Source organism: Hippocampus zosterae, chromosome 14 (assembly GCF_025434085.1).
Source record: "Hippocampus zosterae strain Florida chromosome 14, ASM2543408v3, whole genome shotgun sequence".
Classification (NCBI taxonomy): domain Eukaryota; kingdom Metazoa; phylum Chordata; class Actinopteri; order Syngnathiformes; family Syngnathidae; genus Hippocampus; species Hippocampus zosterae.
Window position 1 is genome coordinate 16,054,738 of NC_067464.1, and position 26,831 is coordinate 16,081,568.

A 26,831-nucleotide genomic window follows, 5' to 3' on the forward strand; every position below is an offset into this window, starting at 1 on the left:
ATTCCATGCATTGTTTAAGTATCGCATCGCTGGTAGTGCATCGAGATCTGTATCGAATCGTCCTCGGTGCTGAGATTCACATCCCTAGTGCAAATCATGCTCTGAACACATAATAATAGGTATTTGAGGATTGTTTTTACACGAATTGTTCTGTGTTTCTTTGTCTATGTTTGTGCTTATGCAACAAGTTAAAGTGTGAAATAAGGAGGTAAAATAAAGTTTTTATCCAAAGTTTTTGGACTCAGGCGGTTTCCTTTTTTGCAGAGAATTTCACCTGCTTTTGAACAAACTCTTTCACATGGTACTGATGAAGCAGGGGTGCATAGATATGTGATAGCAAGTTGGTAAGAAGGAGAATCCATAGTGTTTCTTTGTCACTTTTATTTCGAACAGCTCTTTCGTATCGAACAACCTTTCGTATCATTTCCTGAATCAGTCACGTGGTACACCCCCTTCGCGGGGCTTCAAACGTCACAACTGACGTCATCAACACACGCTTCGATTCCCCATTCATGAACCACTCATCTAGAGGGGTGTTCACACGGCAAGATTTGGTCCGGTGTAAAACAGCTTACACCAGAGCAAATTTGATCCACCCTAGGGAGGTGGTTTAAAAATTTGCACCAGAGCAAATGCTCGTTTGTGAAACAGCACCGATGTAAATTTGCACGTGTGAACGCAACTGGGTTAAATTTGCTCCAGAGCAAATGCTCGAGAAGAGTTCATTACGTACGGCGAGAATGTGTTGCTTTCGTGCTCTGTCGGACTTCTGTCATGTATTTGTTTAATAATGACACACGGCCCCCATATATAATTTATTTTGTGATTTTCTCTTTTGATTTTCTGTTTGGCGCATTACATGTTTGCTTTTCTGAGTGTCATTGAAGTCATCTTGATTTACGTTTTCAGGGGCGGTCACTCTCGAGCAGAAGGCACGGAGACTTAGAAGGAGAAGGACGTGCCTGTCCAGTAGTCGCTTGAGTTGTGTATATGTTTTAAAAAGAACCAACACGACAGCTCATTTGTTTTCTGTCGTTTTGCTCCGCTGCAGAAACTGCCGTGTGAACGCAAGTGGGGCTACACCGACGCTGTGCCGGTGCAGACATGCTCAGCGGCTTTATACGTGTGAACGCTCCACAAAATTTGCTGCGGTGTAAAATACATCGCATCAAAATACATTGGTGCAGCGCCGGAGCAAATGTGTGCCATGTGAACACTAGTGATGGGAAATTGAAGCCTCATGAAGCAATGAGGCTTTCCATCCAACTGGTTCGTTCCTGGGCCAAAGAATCATGAGGCTTTATTTGTACTACTGCGCCATCATGTGGAAAATAAATGTCATGACAGTGATTAAAATGAGACCATGGATTTGATGTTGAGGTAAGATCGGGCCAAAAAAAAAAATCCAGCCCGGCCCGCTGGTATTTAAGCCAAAACTATTCACTGCCTCGTAACGAACAAAAAAAAGTCAGCGATAGAGAAGCCCGTGGGCTCGGGCGGCCCAATCTTACCTAAAGTCAGTGTCACCTGTCAGCTCATTGTCGTCCCGGTGCGCCGAATTTATTTTGATTCACCCGCGAAACTATTTGTTGGCGGTGACGTAGGAATCCCGTCCCGCGAGGCTTCGGGCGGAGCAATGCGCATTCCAAGGCATCGGGCGTGGCCACAAGTGTAATTGACACACGCCTCGATGCGCGCTTCGCAGATTTTCTTCCGGTTTACTCGGCACACGCATTGGAGCCTCGGCACAGTCGGGCACATCACTAGTGAACACCCCTTACGTTACTCGGCACATGCTTCAGGGATTCGACCCCTGGAGCACATCACTAACAAATACGGTTTACATATTATAAACATGCTGGTACCCATATACAATTCCTAGGTGGGAGGCAATGCTCCATCACGGTTTTTCACTTATCGTGGCCGATCACCCATCAACCGCGAGAAGTGAGGGATCACTGTAATTCATTGCTGGGCCACAGTCTCTTCCTTAAATACTTTTTCACCAAGCTCTCTCTGTTGGTCAATTGTTAAGTGTAATTTGCTTTCAAAACCTCAGCTCCAACTCCACTGTAGTAGTCACGCCTATAAAGTCAATTTGAGACACCTTGGATTATTACTGACTTTATCAATCCGAGAACTGTTTCTCTCCTGCATTTGCGTGATTCAAGATAACTAACGCAATTGAAGTGCTTTACCATCACACTCTCTTTTATTTCATTAGGTCATGGATGCCCAACCAGTCGATGGCGATCAACCTGTGGACTGGTCCCAATTCGATCGCAAGAAGTGTAGGGGGAGATGGAAACCACCCCCCACTCCCAAAAATGATTTATGCGTCTGTGTGTGTATTAATAATATATAGTTTTGTGTTAGGATGCTTAGGGTGCAGTGTGTACTATCAGTTTCACTTTCCCCCCCAAAATATTTGAAAAATAAAATAAAGCAGGTCACTGTAGGCTGAAGGTGACCTGCTCACCGAAGTTGTCAGAAGTCAGCAATCTCTATTGCAGCTTCAGGGCTATTGCGAATAGCGGCTGGATAGTTCAGTTGGTAAGGCATTGGTTTGGTATACGAGAGACGGTGGTTCGAATCCCGCTTGGGGCAAAAAATGAGCACATAACACCATCCAGTGTGGGTCCTTGGGCAAGATCCTTCACGCTAATGCCTACCTCATACAATGATGAGAGACAATAAAACGAATGACATGCCGGCTCAGACGTCGCCCGGCCAAACAAGGTCTGCGTCAGGTGCTGGGGAACCAGAGCACCTTGATGAAAAATGGCCTACTGGAACAAAGCGGAGATGGACGAGATGCGATAACATGGCTCTGTTGGAATGCTACTACTCAAGCAACCCTAGTCAGAGGGGTTACATGCAGAGAATGTGGGCTGAATGGTTACTTCGTAACCCACAGTCACGGTTGACCACGAAACAACTAGTAACTCAGTGTTCCAACATCCACAAACGACAACTGCTGTCACAACTTGAGATTGATGAGGTACAACGCAGGTTGCATGGTGAAGGGCCCCAGGCTGCCAGACCAGAGGAGGAGGTCATACCAGAGATTGGGAGGCAAGCCCCAATGAATGCAGATGATGAGATTGGGAGGCCAGCCCCAATGAATGAAATGCTGAGCGAGGCAGCAACTGACCTGAAAGCTAAGATCATGGCGAGAATGAAAGCTGGGCAACCTAAAAAACGATTACAACGGCTATGTGAAGTACCACCTGAAAGTCTAATGGAAAGTGTGAATGCAGCACTGAGGACGATCCCTACCGTAACGATCACGGAAACCAATGAGCTGATATACGCTTCAGCATCAGTGATCCTTGAGATGCTTGGCTATAAGAGCAACCATGGAAGCCATGAGATACGTTACCCACCATGGAAAAGACGGTTGGAGGCTAAGATCAAGGCGGCCCGGAAAGATGTGAGTCAATTGACGGAGGCCCAGAGAGGTGTGATGAAAAGGCAGATACCCGAGAAGTACATCCAGATGACCATACCTGAAGCACTCGAAACTGCCAAAAAAAGGCTCCAAGCCTTGTCCAGCCGCCTAAAGCGGTACACGAAAGAGAATGAGGCCAGACGAATAAACAGGCTGTTTGCAACACAACCTGCGAAAGTGTACGCTCAGTGGCAGGGTCCTAACAACAGAGCTGACCCACCAAGACTGGAAACTGAAAGGTACTGGAAAGGCATATGGGAGAAGGAGGTTGCACATAACAGCAGTGCACAATGGCTGGTGACCCTGAGAGAGGAGCACAGCAACCTCCCTGAACAGGACCCAGTTACCATAACAGTGGCAGACATACAGCAAAGAGTCTCAGATATAAAGAACTGGACAGCACCAGGCCCGGACATGGTCCACACCTACTGGCTAAAGAAACTCACAGCACTCCATGAGCGCCTAGCAGTACAAATGAACCAGCTGCTGAGGGATGGGACTCACCCAGAATGGCTAACCAAAGGGCGAGCGATCCTGATCATGAAGGATCCCTCGAATGGTGCAGTCCCATCCAACTATCGGCCAATAACCTGTCTCTCCACAACATGGAAGCTCATGTCAGGCATCATTGCGGCTAAGATAAGTGGACACATGGATCAATACATGAACGAAGCACAGAAGGGCATTGGTAGAGATACCAAAGGAGCCAAACATCAGCTCCTGGTTGACAGAACAGTCGCACAAGACTGCAGGTCCCGACGTACCAACCTGTGCACAGCTTGTATTGATTACAAGAAAGCCTATGACTCGATGCCACATACATGGATCACTGAATGCTTGGAGTTGTATAAGGTGAACAGGACCCTAAGAGTCTTCGTTGCGAACTCGATGAGGATGTGGAAAACCACACTTGAAGCCAATGGCAAGCCACTTACCCAAGTGTCCATCAAATGTGGCATTTACCAAGGTGATGCACTCTCCCCACTGCTGTTCTGCATAGCAGGACTAAGCCAAGTAATCGCCAAGACAGGCTATGGATACCGCCTCAGAAATGGAGCAACGATCAGTCACCTCCTCTACATGGATGACATAAAGCTGTATGCTAAGAGCGAAAGGGACATAGATTCCCTGATCCACACAACCAGGATCTACAGCAGCGACATCGGGATGTCATTCGGGCTTGAGAAATGTAGTCGGATGGTGACTAAGAGAGGAAGGGTAGTCTGCACTGAAGGGGTCTCACTCCCTGAAGGAACAATAGCAGACATTGAGGACAGCTACAAGTACCTTGGTATACCACAAGCCAATGGCAACCTCGAACTGGCAACAAGGAAAGCGGCTACGGCCAAATACCTCCAGAGAGTGAGGCAAGTCCTAAGAAGCCAGCTCAATGGCAAGAATAAGACCCGGGCAATAAACAGCTATGCCCTGCCAGTGATCAGATACCCTGCAGGAATAATAAGGTGGCCAAAGGAAGAGATTCAGACCACGGACGTTAAGACCCGAAAGCTCCTAACCATGCATGGAGGGTTCCATCCCAAATCCAGCACCCTGAGACTGTACGCAAGCCGAAAGGAAGGAGGCCGGGGACTAGTGAGTGTGAGAGCCACTGTCCAGGATGAAACATCCAAGCTCCATGAATACATCAAGGAGAAGGCTCCAACGGATGACGTACTCAGAGAATGTCTCAGACAATGGGGAACAGAAGATGAGGCGCTGGAAGAGGGACCATCATGCGAGGACAAGCCCCTACACGGGATGTACCACCGGACCATAACTGAAGTGGCTGATCTCAAGAAGTCCTATCAGTGGCTAGAGAGGGCTGGCCTGAAGGACAGCACAGAGGCAGTTATCCTGGCTGCTCAGGAGCAGGCCCTGAGCACCAGAGCCATTGAGGCCCAGATATACCACACCAGACAAGACCCAAGATGTAGGTTGTGCAAAGAGGCACCTGAGACAATCCAACACATAACTGCAGGGTGTAAGATGCTGGCAGGGAAAGCCTACATGGAACGCCATAACCAGGTGGATGGCATAGTCTACCGAAACATCTGTGCGGAGTATGGACTGGAAACCCCAAGGTCAAAATGGGAAACACCTCCGAAGGTGGTGGAGAATGACAGAGCGAAGATCCTGTGGGACTTCCAGATCCAGACTGACAAGATGGTAATGGCGAACCAACCAGATATCGTGATCATAGATAAAGGGCAGAGGAAAGCCGTTGTAGTGGATGTAGCGGTCCCAAGTGATGGAAACATCAGGAAGAAGGAACATGAGAAACTCGAGAAATACCAAGGGCTCAGAGAGGACCTGGAGAGAGCCTGGAAGGTAAAGGTGACAGTCGTGCCTGTGGTGGTCGGAGCACTCGGGGCAGTGACCCCCAAACTAGATGAGTGGTTGCAACAGATCCCGGGAACAACATCGGACATCTCAGTCCAGAAATGTGGAGTGCTGGGAACAGCAAGGATACTGCGCAGAACCCTCAAGCTTCCTGGCCTCTGGTAGAGGACCCGAGCTGAATGAGGGACGGTGTTAGAAGAATCTATGAGCAAAAATGCATCATGTTTAAAGTTTCATTTATTTGGGCGCATCGAAGCGTTTTGGTGCATACCCGGCACCCCCAAATGCCTACACACAAATTACCATTTGGCCGGCGGGCTGTTGAAGCCCACAATTAGCACGTCAATACAGGTGGGCCACCACAGGGGAGAGGCGAAACTCGGTCACAAAAGGGGAATGAATAATCCGGGAACAGCGGTTGAGCAACAAAGGACGAGTTGACAACACCCGTCGCGCCCAGACGACATTGACCATCCGCAAAGTCTACAGCATGCTAATTCGATGTAGACCAGCCAGAAAAGGCGCCTATGTAGTGGTGGTTCGAGGTTGAAAAACAGGTAACCAATAACTACTGAGGTGCCCGACCGGGGGTGCGGCATGCAAATATTGGGGGCAGTGTTTTTCTTCTATTTTGCCTATGTTACAATAAAATGTGGAACTCGCGGAGACGGGACTTTGAGTGTGATCGCGGAGCAACAACCGTCGTTCGCTCTCAGAGGTCCGCTCCCGCCGATATTGAAGACAATTTTCCTGTGTGCCGAGTCGTTTCTTTAACTTTGTCCGAGAAAATCTCTGACAGACGGACACCACCCGAGGGGTGAGATGAGGATTTTTTTTTTTTGTATCATTCAAAGTTGATTCCATCTGCAATTCATCAATGGCACTGGCAGCGAATGGGAATCTGGCACATCAGGAGAAACATTTTAAAACAGTACATGTGAGCTATGATAGTGATGGTGATGTTCATGCACTTAACTTGATGCAAAAATGTGTCCCATGCCTCCGCGTCAGATCTCTACCAAGTTAGGCCGTGATTTCCTTATCATAAACTCCTGTGTCTACTTTATTTTTTTTGTTACATTCATGCTAGGGGCCGTTATGGCTGTTGCTCATCATGGCATTCGCGTGTGTGTGCATTGCAATCAATTGCAAGAGATTGGTTGCTTGAAAAGTAGATCTTCTGTCAAAAAAGGTTGGACACCCTCGCTATAGGTCTGGCAATGTGGAAGTGAGCAAAATAAATTGGTGAGTAATTTACCAGTACATCACTCTTGTTCGTGTCATAGGGTATTCCCGTATCCATTTACACATACCAATATACACACGCAAAATTAAATTAAGATCTACAGTTATTCACCATGAGAGATAGCTCTACAACACGGAAATGCTTCTTACCATCTTTTTACTCCAGTAAAGCTTCCATTTTTTTTCTGCTGGCAATGCAAACATGCCAGCTCTATGTTCCTCTGTGAGGTCCAGTTCATCCTTCAAGACAGGCGCAACAGAAGAAAGGAGCTTCATCAATTTTGAATGTCACACACAGAGCAAGCATCGAATTGTGTACTCACCACCAGCTCAGTGAACATCAGGTCCAGCTCTTCATGAGGGGGCATCGGTAAGGTGGGCTCCAGCACTGCAGTACTGATATTCTCATGGAAGTGGGTGATTTCTGCTGGGTCATTATTCTTGAAACAGCAAGGAAATAAGGTGGCAAAGAGGTGCCCCTGACGATGTGCTCCCTGGGATGTCATGTTCGCTGCCACCGACTGATCAGAATTGTTGCCTAAAGATGAAATAGCAACACTTAATGCTTATGCAGAATGCGTTACCGTAATTTCCGTACTATAGAGCGCACCTGATTATAAGTCGCACCCACTACATTTTTAAAGGAAAAACATTTTGTATACACACACACACACACGCACACACACACACACACACACACACACACACAAGCCATACCTGTCTATAACCCACAGGTGCCCATATTGTAACATGAGATAATTTGCAAAGAAAGTCGGGACACAGAAAGAGGTTTCAACGTTTAATAGTATACCTTAACTTTTCTTTCCAAGTTATGCCTGAACACGGCACTCACACGGCTGGTTTAAAAAAAACATTGTTCCCTGTGGAGTAATGCTTTGTTTTAAAATGAAAAAAAAAATACTTGCTTGCCATACCACTCAGTCAACCATTCCTTCATTAGAGTGTGGCTGCCTTTCCAGCAGCTCCTATATTTTGTTCTTCTACTTATTCCTTTCATAACTTTGCTGCTGTGAATTGGGAATGTCTCCATTGCGAGACTAATAAAGGCTTTCTTATCCTATCTTATTAGACTTTCTACCATGCACGCTTTCGTGTCAACTTTCATGACGATGTATTTTGGGAGGTTTTCTTTTGGCATATATAACCAGTCAAACAATACCATGACTGTTGTAGTGAATGCCGCCTTGTTTAAATGGAGCACTGTTACTTTAAAATGACCTTTGGATAATCTCGTGAGACTTGGATCACAAAGTGAAGTGAGAAGAACGCTGAGCTGTGCTGATTCAGACCTGATGTAGCTGCAGTCGGCATTGTAACCTGGCTGATATTAAGAGTAAAATATCATTGCTTGGGAGTTTGAACGGTGTCACATGGTGGGTGTGAACAGCCGTGAAGCAGCGGAGTTTAGTTGTTTTCCGCGTGTCTCGGACACATACAAGTGCTCACATGCCAATACTGTTATCTATTTTTGTAGACTTTTCTATTTTTTTCATCTCATTTGACATATCGCAGTCTTTTATTTTATTAATGCTGTACATTTTCTTTGTTGAGTCGGGAATAAAGCCTTCATAAAAAAATATTTAGTGTTCTTTCATTGACCCAGCCAGATTGCAGTCTACCTCAAAATACTGTACAGGTGAAGTGCGCCCTCTCATGGCCGGTTGTTTTCACTGTGACACATGATAACGTCTCATCAGAATCAGAATCAGAATCATCTTTATTGGCCAAGTATGTAGAACACACAAGGAATTTGTCTCCAGTATAACACGCTGCATTAGTATCATCGTAAACAACAAAATCATTGAACCATTTTAGAGTAACCAGTAGTACCATTTTGTAGTACAAGAAGAGTGACTACGTCAGTGACTGTTTAAGGAGTTAATGGCTCGAGGGAAGAAGCTGTTTAAGTGTCTACTGGATTTGGTGCGCATTGTTACCTTTTCTGCTTGAGCACACCCTGGTGGCCGTTGGAAAAATATTTATCTTCCGAGCCGCTTGATCCTCACTAGCGTCGCGGGGGCTGCAGGAGCCTATCCCAGCTGTCTTCGGGCAGTAGGCGGGGGACACCCTGAATCGGTTGCCAGCCAATCGCAGGGCACACAGAAACAACCATTCGCACTCACACTCACACCTAGGGACAATTTAGAGTGTTCAATCAGCCCGCCACGCATGTTTTTGGAATGTGGGAGGAAACCGGAGCACCCGGAGAAAACCCACGCAGGCCCGGGGAGAACATGCAAACTCCACACAGGTAGGCCGGAGCTGGAATCGAACCCGGTACCTCTGCACTGTGAAGCCGACGTGCTAACCACTGGACTACCGGGCCGCCGGAAAAATATTTAAACAGGCCGTATCATCGAATGAGCGGCAACGTTGAAAGCGTGTGACAAAAGTAGCTTTTTACAGTCCGGAAATTACGGTACTTTTAAAGACTATCACTTGGATATTACAGTCATTCCCTTCTTACGACATTCATAGAATTCATCGAGTGCACCTGCTCAATACAACCAGAACAATACTGTATTTGCCTCCCCAAATTTGCCTTTACAAATGCTCTTTTGATGAAGGGAGCTCCCTTTTGATGAAGGGAGCTCTTGAACAATAACATTTGTACAGTGCTTGTCTCGGTCAGTAGAAGAAAAAAAAATGGTCCATCGGGAAATAAGGGGTCTATTGCAACTTGAAATTGATTCATGAGGTTATTAAGATGTGTATGTGGATGTGCAACAAACAATGGACCAACAATTTTGTTTTTACATTTGCTGAGCAATATCTTTATAGCCGAAAGCCAAATCAAATACAATGAATTTGCAGTAGTGTAACGCAGAAAACTTGACAAACAGGATGAATGTGGGTGTGATTCTCAAACCACACTTGGAAATATTCCTAATTGCAATGTGTGCGCCTCAAGTTGTGGCCCAGCATGCTTTCAGCCAAATTCTGCGGTAATTTCCTTTCACAGTTTACACAGTTTCACAGCTAGTTAAATCAAAAGACCATTTAACTAGTTTACTAGTGAGTAGGGTGACATCCACTAGTTCCACTAGTGCGAAATTTTGACTTCACTAGTTAAACTAGTGAAGCAAAATATCACACGAGTCGAACGAGTGGATATTTGGGGCATCACTGGTGAGCAAGTAACATTTTTGGACTCAATAGTTGGATATCAAGGCTTTAACGGTTTAAACTATGCACGAGTCAATGTTTTATCCTCCACAATTTAACTATTAGATATTTCAGCTCCCACTAGTTAACTAGAGCAGGAAATCATAGGCCACTAGTTAACATGTTAGAACAATCCACGTTTCACTAGTTAACATGTTAACACTTTTTAAATCTTACGAGTAAACTAGTAAGACTTTGAACCTCACTAGTTTGGTCGAGTGGGCCACTAGGGCATAAAAAAGCTGACTAGTTGGGAAGTTCCCTCTGCGTGTGTGCTTCCAGGTGTCACTAGTTAGAATTTTGTCAGCCCTAGTTGGACAAAAGTGGCACTAGTTGCCAAAAATGAGTGGCTAGTGAGGATTTCTGTGCAACTAGTTCGACAAAGTGTGTCACTAGTGTGGCTGAGTGTCGAACTAGTGCTGAAAGAGATCGAACTAGTGTAACACACTCATGTCTGATATCAGGGATTTGGAATAAATGCTCATATGGCTTGCCATAAGACCCAGTGTTATAATGGAAGGACCAACACACTACTTTTCCAAATCCCTCCCACCTCGCGAAGCAGTTTCTCTGTACGCCGGCATCACCAGTGCCATATGAGCAGGGGAAATAGCATGTAAGAAACGCAACAGACTGAAATTCAAAACACTGGAGCAACTTATTTTTCTGAATAAAAATTGTAAGGACAAAGCCCACAAGCATCCTCATTTACATAATTTTCACCTTATTCAAACATATTGCATGATACAATATGAATTCATAGATGTGAATGATACTGTATACACTTCAACATCAAAGCAGTCAGTTCAGTCTGTCAAGTGGGTTGCCTGCAGGGATTTTGGAAGTCCAGCAGGTGTCAGTGGTCAGCGACACAGTATCAACACAGTGTGTCATTGTGTCAACACGCTTCATGAGGCCTCATGGACCCATCACTATTTGACAGGAGCTGAGCACACAGACACATACTCACAACTCACAATGACCCAACCGAGACTGACAGAAAGTGACGAGACAGCGAGAAACACTTGGACAAGGCACAAAGGGTTGAGGGAGCTGATTGGTTAAAATTGCTTACTAGTTGACATGTGTGCACAACTAGTGAACTTGTAAAGTTTTGTAACTGCCAAACATGTAAACTAGCCAAATCTGATTATTTCACTAGTAAACTAGATGTGTGCACATGTCACCTAGTGCCCAGTTTTCTCAAACATGTTCAAAGTCTATACAAGTTCAGCATTGAGCCTTGACAAGTGTGACAAAATACGTTCCACGAGTTAACTCGTGATATGAAAATCTGTGTCACTAACAGAGATATGTTCCTCGAGCCGGTCCTCGAGGCCAGGGACCGGCTTGAGGACCGAGGGGCGGTCTTTGATCCTCGGAGTCAAGTCCTTGATCCTTGATCCTCGGAGTCAAGTCCTTGGTCCTTGGGCTTGGGAGTCAAGTCTTTGGCCTTGGCCTCGGATTGCCGGTCCTCGAACACAATGAGGGATTAGAGCCTCGAATCCCTTGTATAAGGACCGCAAAAATCATGAAGGAAACTAATAAATTCCATCCAAGAAAACCCTTATTAATGATTAACTCTGGCCTTTTAAGAGGGGCGGGTCTGCCACTGACAGATGACACTTAGCGCAACGTATAAAGAGCGGTCTCACAATTAGTTTCAATCACGGGTTGTTGCGTTTGCGATCGGCAGTTTAAATAGCGTGTAAAGCCCTTCTGTAACAGTGGTGTTTTTTATTTAGTTATTTTTGCACAGTCGTCTCATTTGTGCGTTCACACTAGAATGTTTACAATACAATACAATACATTCTGATTTATATAGCGCTTTCACAACAGCGGCAGCTGTAAAAAAAGCGCTTAACAAAACAGTTAACATAAAGTAAAATAATAAACACAATACATAATATAGAACACGGACAGTCATGCAGTCCTAACAACTTTTCAATCACGCTTTGTTGTTTGAAGCAGTTTGAGATGAAAGAGGAGAGAATCAAAGTGTCCTTTAACCAGTGGATCAGAGACGTCATGCTCAAAATGTGCACACATCGGCTACAAGCTAACTTTCAAAGTCAACAAGAAGCTGTAGCATCCATTGAGGAAAAAAGAGATTGGTTCACTTCTCCTATCCCATGGAAATCCGTTTCAATTCCAAGCGGCAACTCCCGGTTCCAAATACACATCGGCGCTGTGCGCCAACGCTCCTCTCTCCTCATCCTCAACTTCAGCAGCCATCCATCCAGCCGCACCAACGCCAACAGTCCAACAGCGCCGACATCTCCACTGAACAAAATGGGGTTGTGAAAAATGCTGCCCATTACAGGCGCAAAAAACACAAGCGCCCCATGTCTGTCCAGCACCGACAGTCAATGGCGCCGACATTCCTCCCAATCAAAATCTGTGCTGGTACAGCTCCTGAAGAGCACTTGCCGAAGGCTGCCTACTCGGGTGCCATCTTGGAAAAAAAAGACAAATAAACACCTCCAAGGCACTCAGCCAAATCTGCCCTCTGTCGCTCATTTTTCCTTTCGCTTCACTTTGACTGGCAGATGATGCACTGCTCCCAAAAAGTGAGCTCGCAGGTAAAACTCTGAGATGAACCGAATCAGCACCACAACCGTTACGTTCAGACTTCATTTGACCTCGAAACTTCTGCTCAACCCAGCATTTGCTGCTCTCTAAAAAGTTGCAGAACAGCATTCAAAAAACGGACGGAAAGGGTAATGGAAAAATGTCTGACGTAACTTATGAAGTACCACAAGGGTCAATTCTTGGACCCAAACCGTTTATGGTATGTTATGCATGAATGATTTGGTAAGTGCATTGAAGCTAACTTGTCTCTCTCTCTCTCTCTCTCTCTCTCTCTCTCTCTCTCTCTCTCTCTCTCTCTCTCTCTCTCTCTCTCTATATCGATTATCTATCTATCTATCTATCTATCTATCTATCTATCTATCTATCTATCTATCTATCTATCTATCTATCTATCTATCTATCTATCTATCTATCTATCTATCTATCTATCTATATATATATATATATATATATATATATATATATATATATATATATATATACTGTACTTTCTCGGCTAGATTTGGACAGTCAGCTAAACTCGTCTTCTACACCACGACTCTGAAGACGTTATTCTTAGTCCACAGGTTTAATGATGGAGAAAAAGGAATTATTTACATTTTTGCAGCATTTGTTTATCATTCTATGTATATGTTGTTGTTTGTGTTATTATCATATGCAATTGAATAAGTAGACCCTTTCAGAATTTGAAATTTGGGACTCTCTCAATCCATAATGGCACTCATTTCTGATCAGCGAGTCCCTGGGACTCGCTGCCGGTAAACTGTAAAATTATCACTGAGAGATTACCACTTTTTCTGCAGTCATTGATTGACTTCTATGCAAAGTCATTTCTCAACTTGTGTTCCGTGCCATGTCATGCCTGTTGAGTGTTGATTTACTTCATATTAAGAAACTACTGCACTAAAACATTAATTCATAAATGCATACCATATGCTTTTATTTTATTTTTTCTCAGTATAAATACCCTGACTGTTCTACTCTTTGAATAAAAACACTTCATTCAAGCGTTAGGGAGTGCAAAGGGTTATGATGGAGGGGTGTTGCAAATCATGAAGACCTGCCAAGTGGTATGATAGTGTTGTTTTACACATGTCCTCGGCTAGGCCTCAGTTTCAAAATCAGTCCTTGGTCCTTGGCCTTGGCCTCGGAGGCAAGTCCTTGGTCCTTGGCCTTGGAAAATTTCTCAAGTCCTTGGTCCTTGGCCTTGGCCTCGGAGTCAAGTCCTTGGCCTTGGCCTTGGGTTGCCGGTCCTTGGACACAACACTGTTATCAATACACTTTTTCAAATACACCCTGCTCCTCTCTCCTGCCTCCTTTTTGGGGTCTCCTGCCTCCTTTTTGGGGTCCACCACCACCGCGCTACATGACTATATATGTATATATATATATATATAAGTTTCGGTGCTTAGATCACAGCTCTTATAATACATATTATAAGACATATTTTATTTTCTTGATAAATTCTTTCTTCTCGTGGCCTGACCGATGCCATATATATATATATATATATATATATATATATATATATATATATATATATATATATATATATATATATATATATACTGTTTTTATTCCACAATATATATATATATATATATATATATATATATATACGCGGTCTGTCCTTCCGTCTGTCCCTTTTCATAACGTACCTACTTCACCGCGCCGCCACTGCGCCGCCACTGCGCCGCCACTGCGCCGCTCAGGCAGTGGCTCACTACGATCGCGCGGGCATCTTAGCGAAAAAATGTTGTCTACCCACAAGCATTGCAAGGAAATTGTTAGTTATTTAATAGAGCTAAACATCTCTTTATTTTCGCGATAAGCAATGAAGATGAACAAAAAGTTGAACCAAGCAACAACACTTTTGTGGGCCGAAGGCCCACCTTACCAGCCTTCCGCAGGAACTAGCTGATGAGCCGCCCGGAGGGCGGCGAACCAGCTAGTATATATATATTTTGCAAGCAAGTCTCAAGTCTTAAAATTTTGAGTCTGACTTGAGTTAAGTCATGTGACTCAAGTCCCCCCACCTCTGCTACCATATGGAAAACATGATGGAATTCTTGGTGGGGGGGTTTGGTCATGAAAATGCAACAATTCAAATGATAAAAGTGCCGTTTTATGGATTAAAATCCCCCCCCCTTCACCCCCTCAAAAAATCTGTTTTTATTTTAAATGAATTTTTAAAAAAACAGAAATGATCATTTAATAGCCATCTTTTGTGCGCGTTCCTCTTTGTCCTTAAGTGGCCCAAAGGGGTCGTAAATTTGAGGATATCACAAGGGTTAAATGTTCACATCATCCAAACTTTTTGGTCCAAGGATAAAGAGTCATGTGATTGGCAATTTTGTGTGGTGCAAATGGACATCAAGCAATTCACTTTTCAATTGATTAATTTCCCATTGTAACTGAGCAAATAAAAAGCAGTCAGACAAGCAGAGCTGTAGTATGTTTGTGCAAAAACTGTCACAGTGTTATGGTGCGTATTTTAGAGTGAGACAAACATGTGTTGACAAGTGCTTCATCTACTTCTTTTCAAAAATGAAGCAGGTGGTGCAGTTTCTCTGTGGTGACGAATTGTGACCGACATGACATTCTTTTGGAAATGGCATATGGGGAGGTCATGAAGGGTGTGCATGAACTGTGTGTCATGAAAACATAACCACTATCTCTGTTTGAAATGTTTGGTCAAGACAAACTGGACGTTTTTTATTCCACAAGTTTGAAAGTGTCAGTTCTTGTGTGGGGAGTTGAACCGACCTTTTTCAAGATCCTCAAGTAAAGCACCAGTCTAGGATGCCGGGTCATGTGCACACCCTTCAAGTTTAATCTTGAAATTCCTTACCTTGGTGCAATCAGACTTGCTCCAGTATCATGCAGTGTGATGCCATATTTAGCGTCAGCATTCGCGATGTCTTACATGGTGTCAGATGATGTCACTGGCCTGTATTCCAATATCATAAATCATTTGATTGAAAGCTGATCACTATGAGGTCTATAACTTCCCAACATCGGAGAGCATTTATGCGTGTTGTTGAACCAATACACTAAAGGTCTTGCAAGGTTGCTCTGTCATCAGCTTTCAACAAACAATCCAGGTGTTGAGGGACATTAAAGCCCCCGATATGAAAGCAAATGTTTGCACAAACTCCAAAGCTATTTTATGATGTAAATGGGTTGAATGTAATCCTTGCGTGATAAACGTTCCTTCAGGTCCAATGATTTGATGTTGTCGAGATACCCGAGTGTCCAAAAAAACACAAAATCCTCTCCACAGGTCCGCACAACCTCGACTGTCCTCCGCTTTCTTTGAGCAAAACTAGCCACACTGTTTCTTTCTCCAACATTGAGAGAAACCGACAGAACAGGCAGGTTGACAGTGCGCACGAGTTTGTGCAGAGCAAAAAAAAAAAGAAGAAAAGCACACACGACTGCATTCCTGGTTGGGGCAGTCACACCCCGACCTCACCCACTAGATTTTTTGTGCGTGATTAATTTCAGGAGAGAGAAGCTTGTTGGCCTGCTTCGGTGCTTAGATCACAGCTCTTATAATACATATTATAAGACATATTTTATTTTCTTGATAAATTCTTTCTTCTCGTGGCCTGACCGATGCCAAAATACAAGATTTCAATGTATCAATGACAACATTCACCCTACCTCCTCATTATGGAACGCCAAAACATCATACATAGATCATGAGGTCCATGTAAAAATATAATTCAGCATTTAAACAGTGGGCAGCTTGGCATGAAGTAGAGATTGCATTAAATATTGATGTCCCCCAGCATATATCGATACTGTTACTGTCCAGTCTCCCAGTACTGGAAGATTTGATGTAACGTGATCGATCATCCATTCATTCTGCTTTACCCTCACATGAGTTGCGGGTGTACTGGAGCCTATTTGAGTTGTCTGTGGGGTAGTAGGCTGGGTATACCCTGAACTGGTTGCCTGTGAATTGCAGGGCACACATGGACAAACAATCCATCCGTACTCATCTTGACACTGAGGGACAATTTAGAGTGTTCCATTAACCTGCCATGCATGTTTTTGGAATGTGGGAGGAAACCGGAGTACCCGGAGAAAACCCACGCAGGCACGGGGAGAACATACAATCTCCGCACAGGAAGGCTGGAGTCGGAATCGAACCCACGACCTCTGCACTGTGTGGTCGACGCGCAAACCACTGGACCACTGGGCCAAACTATCTATTTATTTATTTTATTTTTTTAACAACCTGTTTGCGCTACTCTCTTTGATCAACCAATTGAACTATCTCAGTCGTTTATATTTGGCAGACATCTTTTCCGTGCATTTTTTTTCCTTTTTAGTGGGTGGGGAGGGTAGTTGAAAATTGGTTCATTTGTCATCATATATTAATTGCTGTATTACGGTTTGTGGGAAAATGCCTAAAAGAAAGATTCAGCTATGCTAGCTCTCATTCTCGGGATTTTACTGACAGATATCTGGCATACTATAAATCAAATTGATGTCATGTCCTGTGATTTTTTTTGCCTGTTGGTCATGTGCGCTCTTTATCGTCAGTCCATCATTGTGAAGCAGTAGGCAGAGTCACTAAGCTGCAGCGATTGCAATCACTCACATCCGCCTAATCAGCAGGAGATGGTATTTAGGCTTTGCTCCAAATAAACAGAGTATTGTTCCGCATGCCATTTTTCTGCTTGCCATTCCTGAATAGCTCTTGTTGCAACTGAAGTCTTCATCGTCGTCATTATTCCAGTATAACTTAAAGTTTGTGTAGTTAAGTTCTACTGTGATTTTCCATTTCTATTTCATCTCATCAGCCTACTAGAAGTTGTTTTTTTTCTGTTTCGGTTTTTGAAATAGCCTTTTACTCGCCTTTGCTGTTACTTTCCTCTGTGGCTCTGTCCACCACCTTGTGTTGATCAGTAATTCCCCTTGTTTTTGGTCTCGCAACAACATTTTGTCGCTGATTTTTGGGTTACTGCTCTCTGTTTGCCTGTATTACTTGTTCGAATAAAGCCTATGTCGCTGCTCTCAAATACTTTGCGGTGGTCCATTTTCTAGCTGTAAGCCATACAGTGGACATTTCACTGAATGATGGATAATTCACTGACTGACGTTAGTAGGCCAATTACCGTATTTTCACGACTATTCGACGCACCGTACAGTTGGGCGCAGTCTCATTAATGGGTGACATTTCTGTATTTTACACATAGACAAACCGCACTGTCTTAATGGGCGCAGTTTTACAGTGGTAAAACATACGCCAGCCTAAACATACGGCATGAATGCACGCTTAGCTTGAAGCCTATGGTAGCATGCCAAGACATACAGATACAAGCTAAAATCACTTTTTTAAAAAGGCAACGAAAGCAGAACTGAGTTCGGGTGTATTTTATTTAGCCATCGTACAATGTTCTCACGTTTTTCCATCAATCATCACCCAGAAATCCATCAAAGTCCTCATCCTCTGTATCAGAAGCAGAGGACTGCACATCCCAGTTGTCATTGAACGCATCACATGCTAAAGTGTGAGTTGCTACGTATTGCCGAGCGGAAAGAAGGAGCAGCAACAGCAAAGTCAACATTTCTCTCGTGTGAAGCTTTCCCACATTGGAAAGTTAAGAACAGAGCGAAACATGGTGGCAGCGCGTGTGTGTGTAGAAAGAATTGAACATTGTGCAAGTACCGTAATCCATCAAAAACGCCGCGTTCCCTCTCGTTGTTGCGTATTGTGGCGTAACTCGCCCAGCGCTGCCTCTCACTCTTTGTAAAGTTGTGTTTGCCATCGATCATCCATTGTTCCCATGCTGTTCGCAACTTTACTTTGAACGCCCGGTTGATGCCGATGTCCAGCGGTTGGAGTTCTTTGGTCAAGCCTCCGGGAATAACGGCAAGCTCAGAGTTCATTTGCGTGATTTGGTTTTTCACCGCTGCTGTGAGATGGGCACGCATGCCAAAAGCATAACCTGTGGCTTTAAGTTTGAACTGAGCTTCGTAGGCGTGTCTCTTTGTCGAATTTATTTTCAGGGGTTCTTAGAAACCAAAACTGGAGTTGCAACAATGCACATTGCCACACTCTATACAGGTGTTGGTACCTGCTTGCGGCGTCCCTTTAGCATCCACTTACACGCCCACCCTTCACCCATTGGCGGACTGCTCCCCAGCATGCCTGTCCTCTCTCTCTCTATCTCTCTCTCCCTCTCCATATATGTATATATACACGCCCACCCTTCCCTGATTGGCCGACCTCTTTCCCGTATGCCTGGCCACAGTCACTTCCGCCTTTTCTCTATATAAACAGCGTGTTGGCTGTCAGTCAGATTTTGGAACTCAGCGCATACAAAAGACACTCCGCACCATAAGGCGTCCTGTCCATTTTGGAGAAAATGTAAGACTTTTAATGGCGCCTTATAGTCGTGAAAATACGGTACTCAAGCAGATAAATCCACATAAATGTTGGAGATAGTTACATATAACTTTGCTATTTGTTCATGCTTGTGCATTGGTCAAAACTATGACAAGCAAACTACATGAGGAGCCCCACCCCACCTCTTCCAGCCCACGGTTGAACCAATAACCACAGTGATCGCTCGCTACATTGCGCTTCATTTACCGTGGCTTCAGTACATCAGTTTTTTTTTCAAACTACTGTATTCAGAAAAAAAATGCCGAATGACTCAGAGGTTTTGTATTTGCCTGTGCTATATATGCAACAGGCACTAATTCAAGGCGCACAATTGGTTCCTGGCGTGACATTGACCACTGACAGCACGAGTGGTTTATCCGGTGAGCTGATTGGCGGCTGCACATCTTCGCAGCCCCACCTAGCACCTTCCCTTGTGTCTCATCACGCTGTTGACTGATTGTTCGCCTGCCTATCTCTGGCATACTTTCTTCTGTGTTTGCTACAGGTGTGGTGGTGGGGAGGGGGGTGTTAGGGAGAGAGAGAGAGAGAGAGAGGGAGACAGAGAGAGAGCGAGAGAGATGATTGGGATTGTAGCAGCAGCATGTACACAAACACGTCGGCTGTGCGGGGTTAGCTGGCCAAGAGCTAGCTGATGGCTAACGGCGGCTGCAGCGTCAGAGCATAAAATGAGAGTCGCCCTCTACGCCACTAACACACGTCTCTTCGCCTCTCTCAGGGGACAGTGCTGCAGAATGTTAATTACAGTGATCGCTTGCTATTTCTCGGTTCGTTTATCGCGGCTTGGTGCATCCGGATTTTTCAAACATAAAATACATATATATATATATATAAGTACATATATATATATAAAAAAATAATAATCCTCATCTCACCCCTCGGGTGGTGTCCGTCCCTCATTCAGCTCGGGTCCTCTACCAGAGGCCAGGAAGCTTGAGGGTTCTGCGCAGTATCCTTGCTGTTCCCAGCACTGCACATTTCTGGAATGAGATGTCCGATGTTGTTCCAGGGATCTGTTGCAACCACTCATCTAGTTTGGGGGTCACTGCTCCAAGTGCTCCGACCACCACAGGCACGACTGTCACCTTTACCTTCCAGGCTCTCTCCAGATCCTCTCTGAGCCCTTGGTATTTTTCGAGTTTCTCATGTTCCTTCTTCCTGATGTTTCCATCACTTGGGACCGGCTACATCCACTACAACGGCTTTCCTCTGCCCTTTATCTATGATCACGATATCTGGTTGGTTCGCCATTACCATCTTGTCAGTCTGGATCTGGAAGTCCCACAGGATCTTCGCTCTGTCATTCTCCACCACCTTCGGAGGTGTTTCCCATTTTGACCTTGGGGTTTCCAGTCCATACTCCGCACAGATGTTTCGGTAGACCATGCCATCCACCTGGTTATGGCGTTCCATGTAGGCTTTCCCTGCCAGCATCTTACACCCTGCAGTTATGTGTTGGATCGTCTCAGGTGCCTCTTTGCACAACCTACACCTTGGGTCTTGAGCTCAAGGCCTGCTCCTGAGCAGCCAGGATGAGTGCCTCTGTGCTGTCCTTGAGGCCAGCCCTCTCTAGCCACTGATAGGACTTCTTGAGATCAGTCACTTCAGTTATGGTCCGGTGGTACATCCCGTGTAGGGGCTTGTCCTCCCATGATGGTACCTCTTCCAGCGCCTCATCTTCTGTTGCCCATTGTCTGAGACATTCTCTGAGTATGTCATCCGTTGGAGCCTTCTCCTTGATGTATTCATGGAGCTTAAATGTTTCATCCTGGACAGTGGCTCTCACACTCACTAGTCCCCGGCCTCCTTCCTTTCGGCTTGCGTACAGTCTCAGGGTGCTGGATTTGGGATGGAACCCTCCATGCATGGTTAGGAACTTTCGGGTCTTAACGTCCGTGGTCTGAATCTCTTCCTTTGGCCACCTTATTATTCCTGCAGGGTATCTGATCACTGGCAGGGCATAGCTGTTTATTGCCCGGGTCTTATTCTTGCCATTGAGCTGGCTTCTTAGGACTTGCCTCACTCGCTGGAGGTATTTGGCCGTAGCCGCTTTCCTTGTTGCCAGTTCGAGGTTGCCATTGGCTTGTGGTATACCAAGGTACTTGTAGCTGTCCTCAATGTCTGCTATTGTTCCTTCTGGGAGTGAGACCCCTTCAGTGCGGACTACCTTTCCTCTCTGAGTCACCATCCGACTACATTTCTCAAGCCCGAATGACATCCCGATGTCGCTGCTGTAGATCCTGGTTGTGTGGATCAGGGAATCTATGTCCCTTTCGCTCTTAGCATACAGCTTTATGTCATCCATGTAGAGGAGGTGACTGATTGTAGCTCCATTTCTGAGGCGGTATCCATAGCCTGTCTTGGTGATTACTTGGCTTAGGGGGTTCAGTCCTATGCAGAACAGCAGTGGGGAGAGTGCATCACCTTGGTATATGCCACATTTGATGGACACTTGGGTAAGTGGCTTGCCATTGGCTTAAAGTGTGGTTTTCCACATCCTCATCGAGTTCGCAACGAAGGCTCTTAGGGTCCTGTTCACCTTATACAACTCCAAGCATTCAGTGATCCATGTATTTGGCATTGAGTCATAGGCTTTCTTGTAATCAATCCAAGCTGTGCACAGGTTGGTACGTCGGGACCTGCAGTCTTGTGCGACTGTTCTGTCAACCAGGAGTTGATGTTTGGCTCCTCTAGTATCTCTACCAATGCCCTTCTGTGCTTCGCTCATGTATTGATCCATGTGTCCACTTATCTTAGCCGCAATTTAGCCCACATTCTCTGCATGTAACCCCTCTGACTAGGGTTGCTTGAGTAGTAGCATTCCAACAGAGCCATGTTATCGCCTCTCGCCCATCTCCGCTTTGTTCCAGTAGGCCATTTTTCATCAAGGTGCTCTGGTTCCCCAGCACCTGACGCAGACCTTGTTTGGCCGGGCGACGTCTGAGCCGGCATGTCATTCGTTTTATTGTCTCTCATCATTGCATGAGGTAGGCATTAGCGTGAAGGATCTTGCCGAAGGACCCACACTGGATGGTGTTATGTGCTCATTTTTGCCCCAAGCGGGATTCGAACCACCGTCTCCCGTAGTGATGGGTCCAGCGACACCGATGCATTGACACATGCGCCGGGCTCACAGAGCAAACCACGTGTCGATGCATGTGCTGCTTCATTACGTCACGTGATTGACACGTGAACTGCATCGGTTGCGTTGACACAGTCCAGGCTTCTAATTGACACACCGGCTGCGTTGACACAGTCCAAGCTGCTAATTGACACATAGGCTGCGTTGACACAGTCCAGGCTGCTAATTGACACATCGGCTGCGTTGACACAGTCCAGGTTGCTAATTGACACATCGGCTGCGTTGACACAGTCCAGGCTGCTAATTGACACGTGAACTGCACCAGTGCAGTTAAGACAGTTACGTCTGGCGACACAATGCCACCTGCCGAAACAAGCCAGACCTCACTCACGCTCGCTTGTCGAAGTTTGTGTCAGTGCAGACTTCGTGTTCGTGGCTTGCCTTCCTTGCCGATTATGGAGCAGAGATGCAAATCATCCGCCGTGTGGGACCATTTTGATGTCCTGGAGAATAAGGTATTATTTATTTATTTATTCAAATCGCCTTCTGTCGCCGAGGGCGTCTCGGCGAGAGGCACTCGCCGAGTGCCTCTCAGATTATTGACATGTGTTGTACCATTCTAATCCGAATACATTTCAAGGTAACTCTTAGTTACTTCTTATTCACATTTCATTACAGGTGAAATGTCGAATTTCCCAAGTCAATTCGCCAACAGAAGCACCTCCACCATGCTGAGGCATTATCGGGCCAAGCATGAGAATGAAGTTCGCGATACACCCGGTATTTCGCCAGGTATACAAACGTTCACTCATCTTTTCACGGTTGCTATGTTGATGATTAATTGACAATCAGTAATTATTATTGGTTGACTCTCCACTCCATGTTTGACAATCAAGGTTCCAGGAAGCAGCTGTACTGGAAGGACCGACACACTTCTTTCCCAAACCTCTCCCACCTCGCAAAGGAGTTCCTTTGTACGCCAGCCTCATCCGTCCCTTGTGAGCGTGTGTTCTCCACAGCAGGAGAAATTGCTTGTAAAAGACACAACAGGCTGAAGTTTAAAACATTGGAGCATGTTATTTTTCTCAATAAAAATTGTGAAGTCAAAGCCCACAAGCATCCTCATTCAAATGATCTTCACATTATTTGAACACATTGAATGTTGCAAAATGGATGTGAATGATATTGTATACACTTCATCATCAAATCGATGAATGACCTTATGAAAATGTCTTGGAACAGTTGTAGATGCAAAACCATGCTGGCAGCTACATAATAGATAATAAAAGAAAAATATCCCAAACCATAGGGATGCTCCCAAAAATTCAGGATGTGCTGAATAAGAGATCCTTGTACACATTATACTTTTATTACTTCCATATTTGACCTATTGTGTGGAAATATGGGGAAATGCCAGTAAAACGCACTCTGTTTTAAAACTACAATACAAAGCAATCAGAACAATCACTGGCTCCAAATAGACGGAACCCACAAATCCACTGTTTATCAAATTAAACAATGAAATCTCATGACCTGGTTGACTTCAATTAATGTACAAAGCACACAACAACCTCCTTTGGCAAAACGTCCAGAAGCTTTTTAAAATTCGAGAATGTCGTCATCATTTAAGGGGTACTAACCTATACAAAAAAATCCAAAACACGAACAAACATCACGCAAAGGAGTGTACCTGTAATAGGTGTAAATCTGTGGAATGATTCTGAAACGGACCAATAAAATGAGTAACTCTCTTGCTGAGATTAAAAATGAATTCGAGAGTAGTACAAGACAACTACACAAATCAGAATTAAGCTGATAAATTCGATACACTCATGAAATATAGCAATACATCAGAAGTACATTGAGATTTAATATATTAATGAAATGTAGCATCCATTATGAATATGAGAAAATCGACATATACATGTGCTCCAATGAGTATGTACTGAGTATATACAAACCTAAAGTTGTAAAAATGTATAAGTACAGCATACATAAGGGTAAAAGCATTTGTTGATATGTAGACTTTCTTTCCTATTTTGAAAAATGATCAATTCATATATAAGAAGGGGTAGGACTCGGGTAGGTTTTTTACTTCTTTCTACTCCTTTGAACACATATTTGTGATGATGACTATTTTCTTTTCCTTTTTTTATATCTTACCTTCACTTTTTGCCAAATTATTACCGAATTGTATATTTATATGTTCAATATACAAATAAATCTATCAGTCAGTTCAGTCTGTTAAGTGGGTTGGCTGCAAGGATCTTGAAGGTCCAGCAGGTGGCAGTGGTCAGTGACACAGTATCAACACAGTGTGTCGACACGCCTCATGAGGCCTCATGGACCCATCACTATTCTCCCGTATGCCAAACCGATGCCTTACCAACTGAGCTATCCAGTCGCGCTATATATATATATATATATATATATATATATATATATATATATATATATATATATTACAGGAAAGCCTATGACTCGATGCCACATACATGGATCACTGAATGCTTGGAGTTGTATAAGGTGAACAGGACCCTAAGAGCCTTCGTTGCGAACTCGATGAGGATGTGGAAAACCACACTTGAAGCCAATGGCAAGCCACTTACCCAAGTGTCCATCAAATGTGGCATATACCAAGGTGATGCACTATCCCCACTGCTGTTCTGCATAGGACTGAACCCCCTAAGCCAAGTAATCACCAAGACAGGCTATGGATACCGCCTCAGAAATGGAGCTACAATCAGTCACCTCCTCTACATGGATGACATAAAGCTGTATGCTAAGAGCGAAAGGGACATAGATTCCCTGATCCACACAACCAGGATCTACAGCAGCGACATCGGGATGTCATTCGGGCTTGAGAAATGTAGTCGGATGGTGACTCAGAGAGGAAAGGTAGTCCGCACTGAAGGGGTCTCACTCCCTGAAGGAACAATAGCAGACATTGAGGACAGCTACAAGTACCTTGGTATACCACAAGCCAATGGCAACCTCGAACTGGCAACAAGGAAAGCGGCTACGGCCAAATACCTCCAGCGAGTGAGGCAAGTCCTAAGAAGCCAGCTCAATGGCAAGAATAAGACCCGGGCAATAAACAGCTATGCCCTGCCAGTGATCAGATACCCTGCAGGAATAATAAGGTGGCCAAAGGAAGAGATTCAGACCACGGATGTTAAGACTCGAAAGCTCCTAACCATGCATGGAGGGTTCCATCCCAAATCCAGCACCCTGAGACTGTACGCAAGCCGAAAGGATGGAGGCCGGGGACTAGTGAGTGTGAGAGCCACTGTCCAGGATGAAACATCCAAGCTCCATGAATACATCAAGGAGAAGGCTCCAACGGATGACGTACTCAGAGAATGCCTCAGACAATGGGGAACAGAAGATGAGGCGCTGGAAGAGGGACCATCATGGGAGGACAAGCCCCTACACGGGATGTACCACCGGACCATAACTGAAGTGGCTGATCTCAAGAAGTCCTATCAGTGGCTAGAGAGGGCTGGCCTGAAGGACAGCACAGAGGCACTCATCCTGGCTGCTCAGGAGCAGGCCTTGAGCACCAGAGCCATCGAGGCCCAGATATACCACACCAGACAAGACCCAAGGTGTAGGTTGTGCAAAGAGGCACCTGAGACGATCCAACACATAACTGCAGGGTGTAAGATGCTGGCAGGGAAAGCCTACATGGAACGCCATAACCAGGTGGCTGGCATAGTCTACCGAAACATCTGTGCGGAGTATGGACTGGAAACCCCAAGGTCAAAATGGGAAACACCTCCGAAGGTGGTGGAGAATGACAGAGCGAAGACCCTGTGGGACTTCCAGATCCAGACTGACAAGATGGTAATGGCGAACCAACCAGATATCGTGATCATAGATAAAGGGCAGAGGAAAGCCGTTGTAGTGGATGTAGCGGTCCCAAGTGATGGAAACATCAGGAAGAAGGAACATGAGAAACTCGAGAAATACCAAGGGCTCAGAGAGAAGCTGGAGAGAGCCTGGAAGGTAAAGGTGACAGTCGTGCCTGTGGTGGTCGGAGCACTCGGGGCAGTGACCCCCAAACTAGATGAGTGGTTGCAACAGATCCCGGGAACAACATCGGACATCTCAGTCCAGAAATGTGCAGTGCTGGGAACAGCAAGGATACTGCGCAGAACCCTCAAGCTTCCTGGCCTCTGGTAGAGGACCCGAGCTGAATGAGGGACGGACACCACCCGAGGGGTGAGATGAGGATTTTTATATATATATATATATATATATATATATATATATATATATATATATATATATATATATATATATATATATATATATATATATATATATATATATATATATATATATATATAGTGGGTTACTCTTTGATCTTTAATCAGTCTCTAAGTGTTGTTTACGATATGTGTGTGTGTGTGTGTGTGTGTGTGTGTGTGTGTAGCTGAGAGAGAGACAGAGAGAGAGAGAGAGGAGGGTTATAAGAACAAAAGCAGGTCTCTTCCATCCTTAATAGTTTA

The 26,831-nt window shown here is 44.8% G+C and overlaps 2 protein-coding genes across 3 annotated transcripts in view; one reads left to right on the plus strand and one right to left on the minus strand.

Moving 5' to 3' along the window:
- LOC127614398 (disheveled-associated activator of morphogenesis 1-like) overlaps window positions 1-16,231 on the minus strand; it is an 81,523-nt gene extending 65,292 nt beyond the window's left edge. For both annotated transcript variants that reach the window (XM_052085686.1, XM_052085687.1), the window contains exons 1-3: window positions 15,666-16,231; window positions 7,360-7,574; window positions 7,187-7,276 (exon numbers count right to left, since the gene is read on the minus strand). In XM_052085686.1, the coding sequence (XP_051941646.1) occupies window positions 7,187-7,276; window positions 7,360-7,542 (273 nt within the window). In that variant the 5' untranslated portion in view covers window positions 7,543-7,574; window positions 15,666-16,231. The remainder of the gene's footprint in view (window positions 1-7,186; window positions 7,277-7,359; window positions 7,575-15,665) is intronic.
- LOC127614454 (G-protein coupled receptor 135) overlaps window positions 1-26,831 on the plus strand; it is a 131,102-nt gene that overhangs the window by 86,199 nt on the left and 18,072 nt on the right. The gene's annotated exons all lie outside the window — the stretch shown is intronic.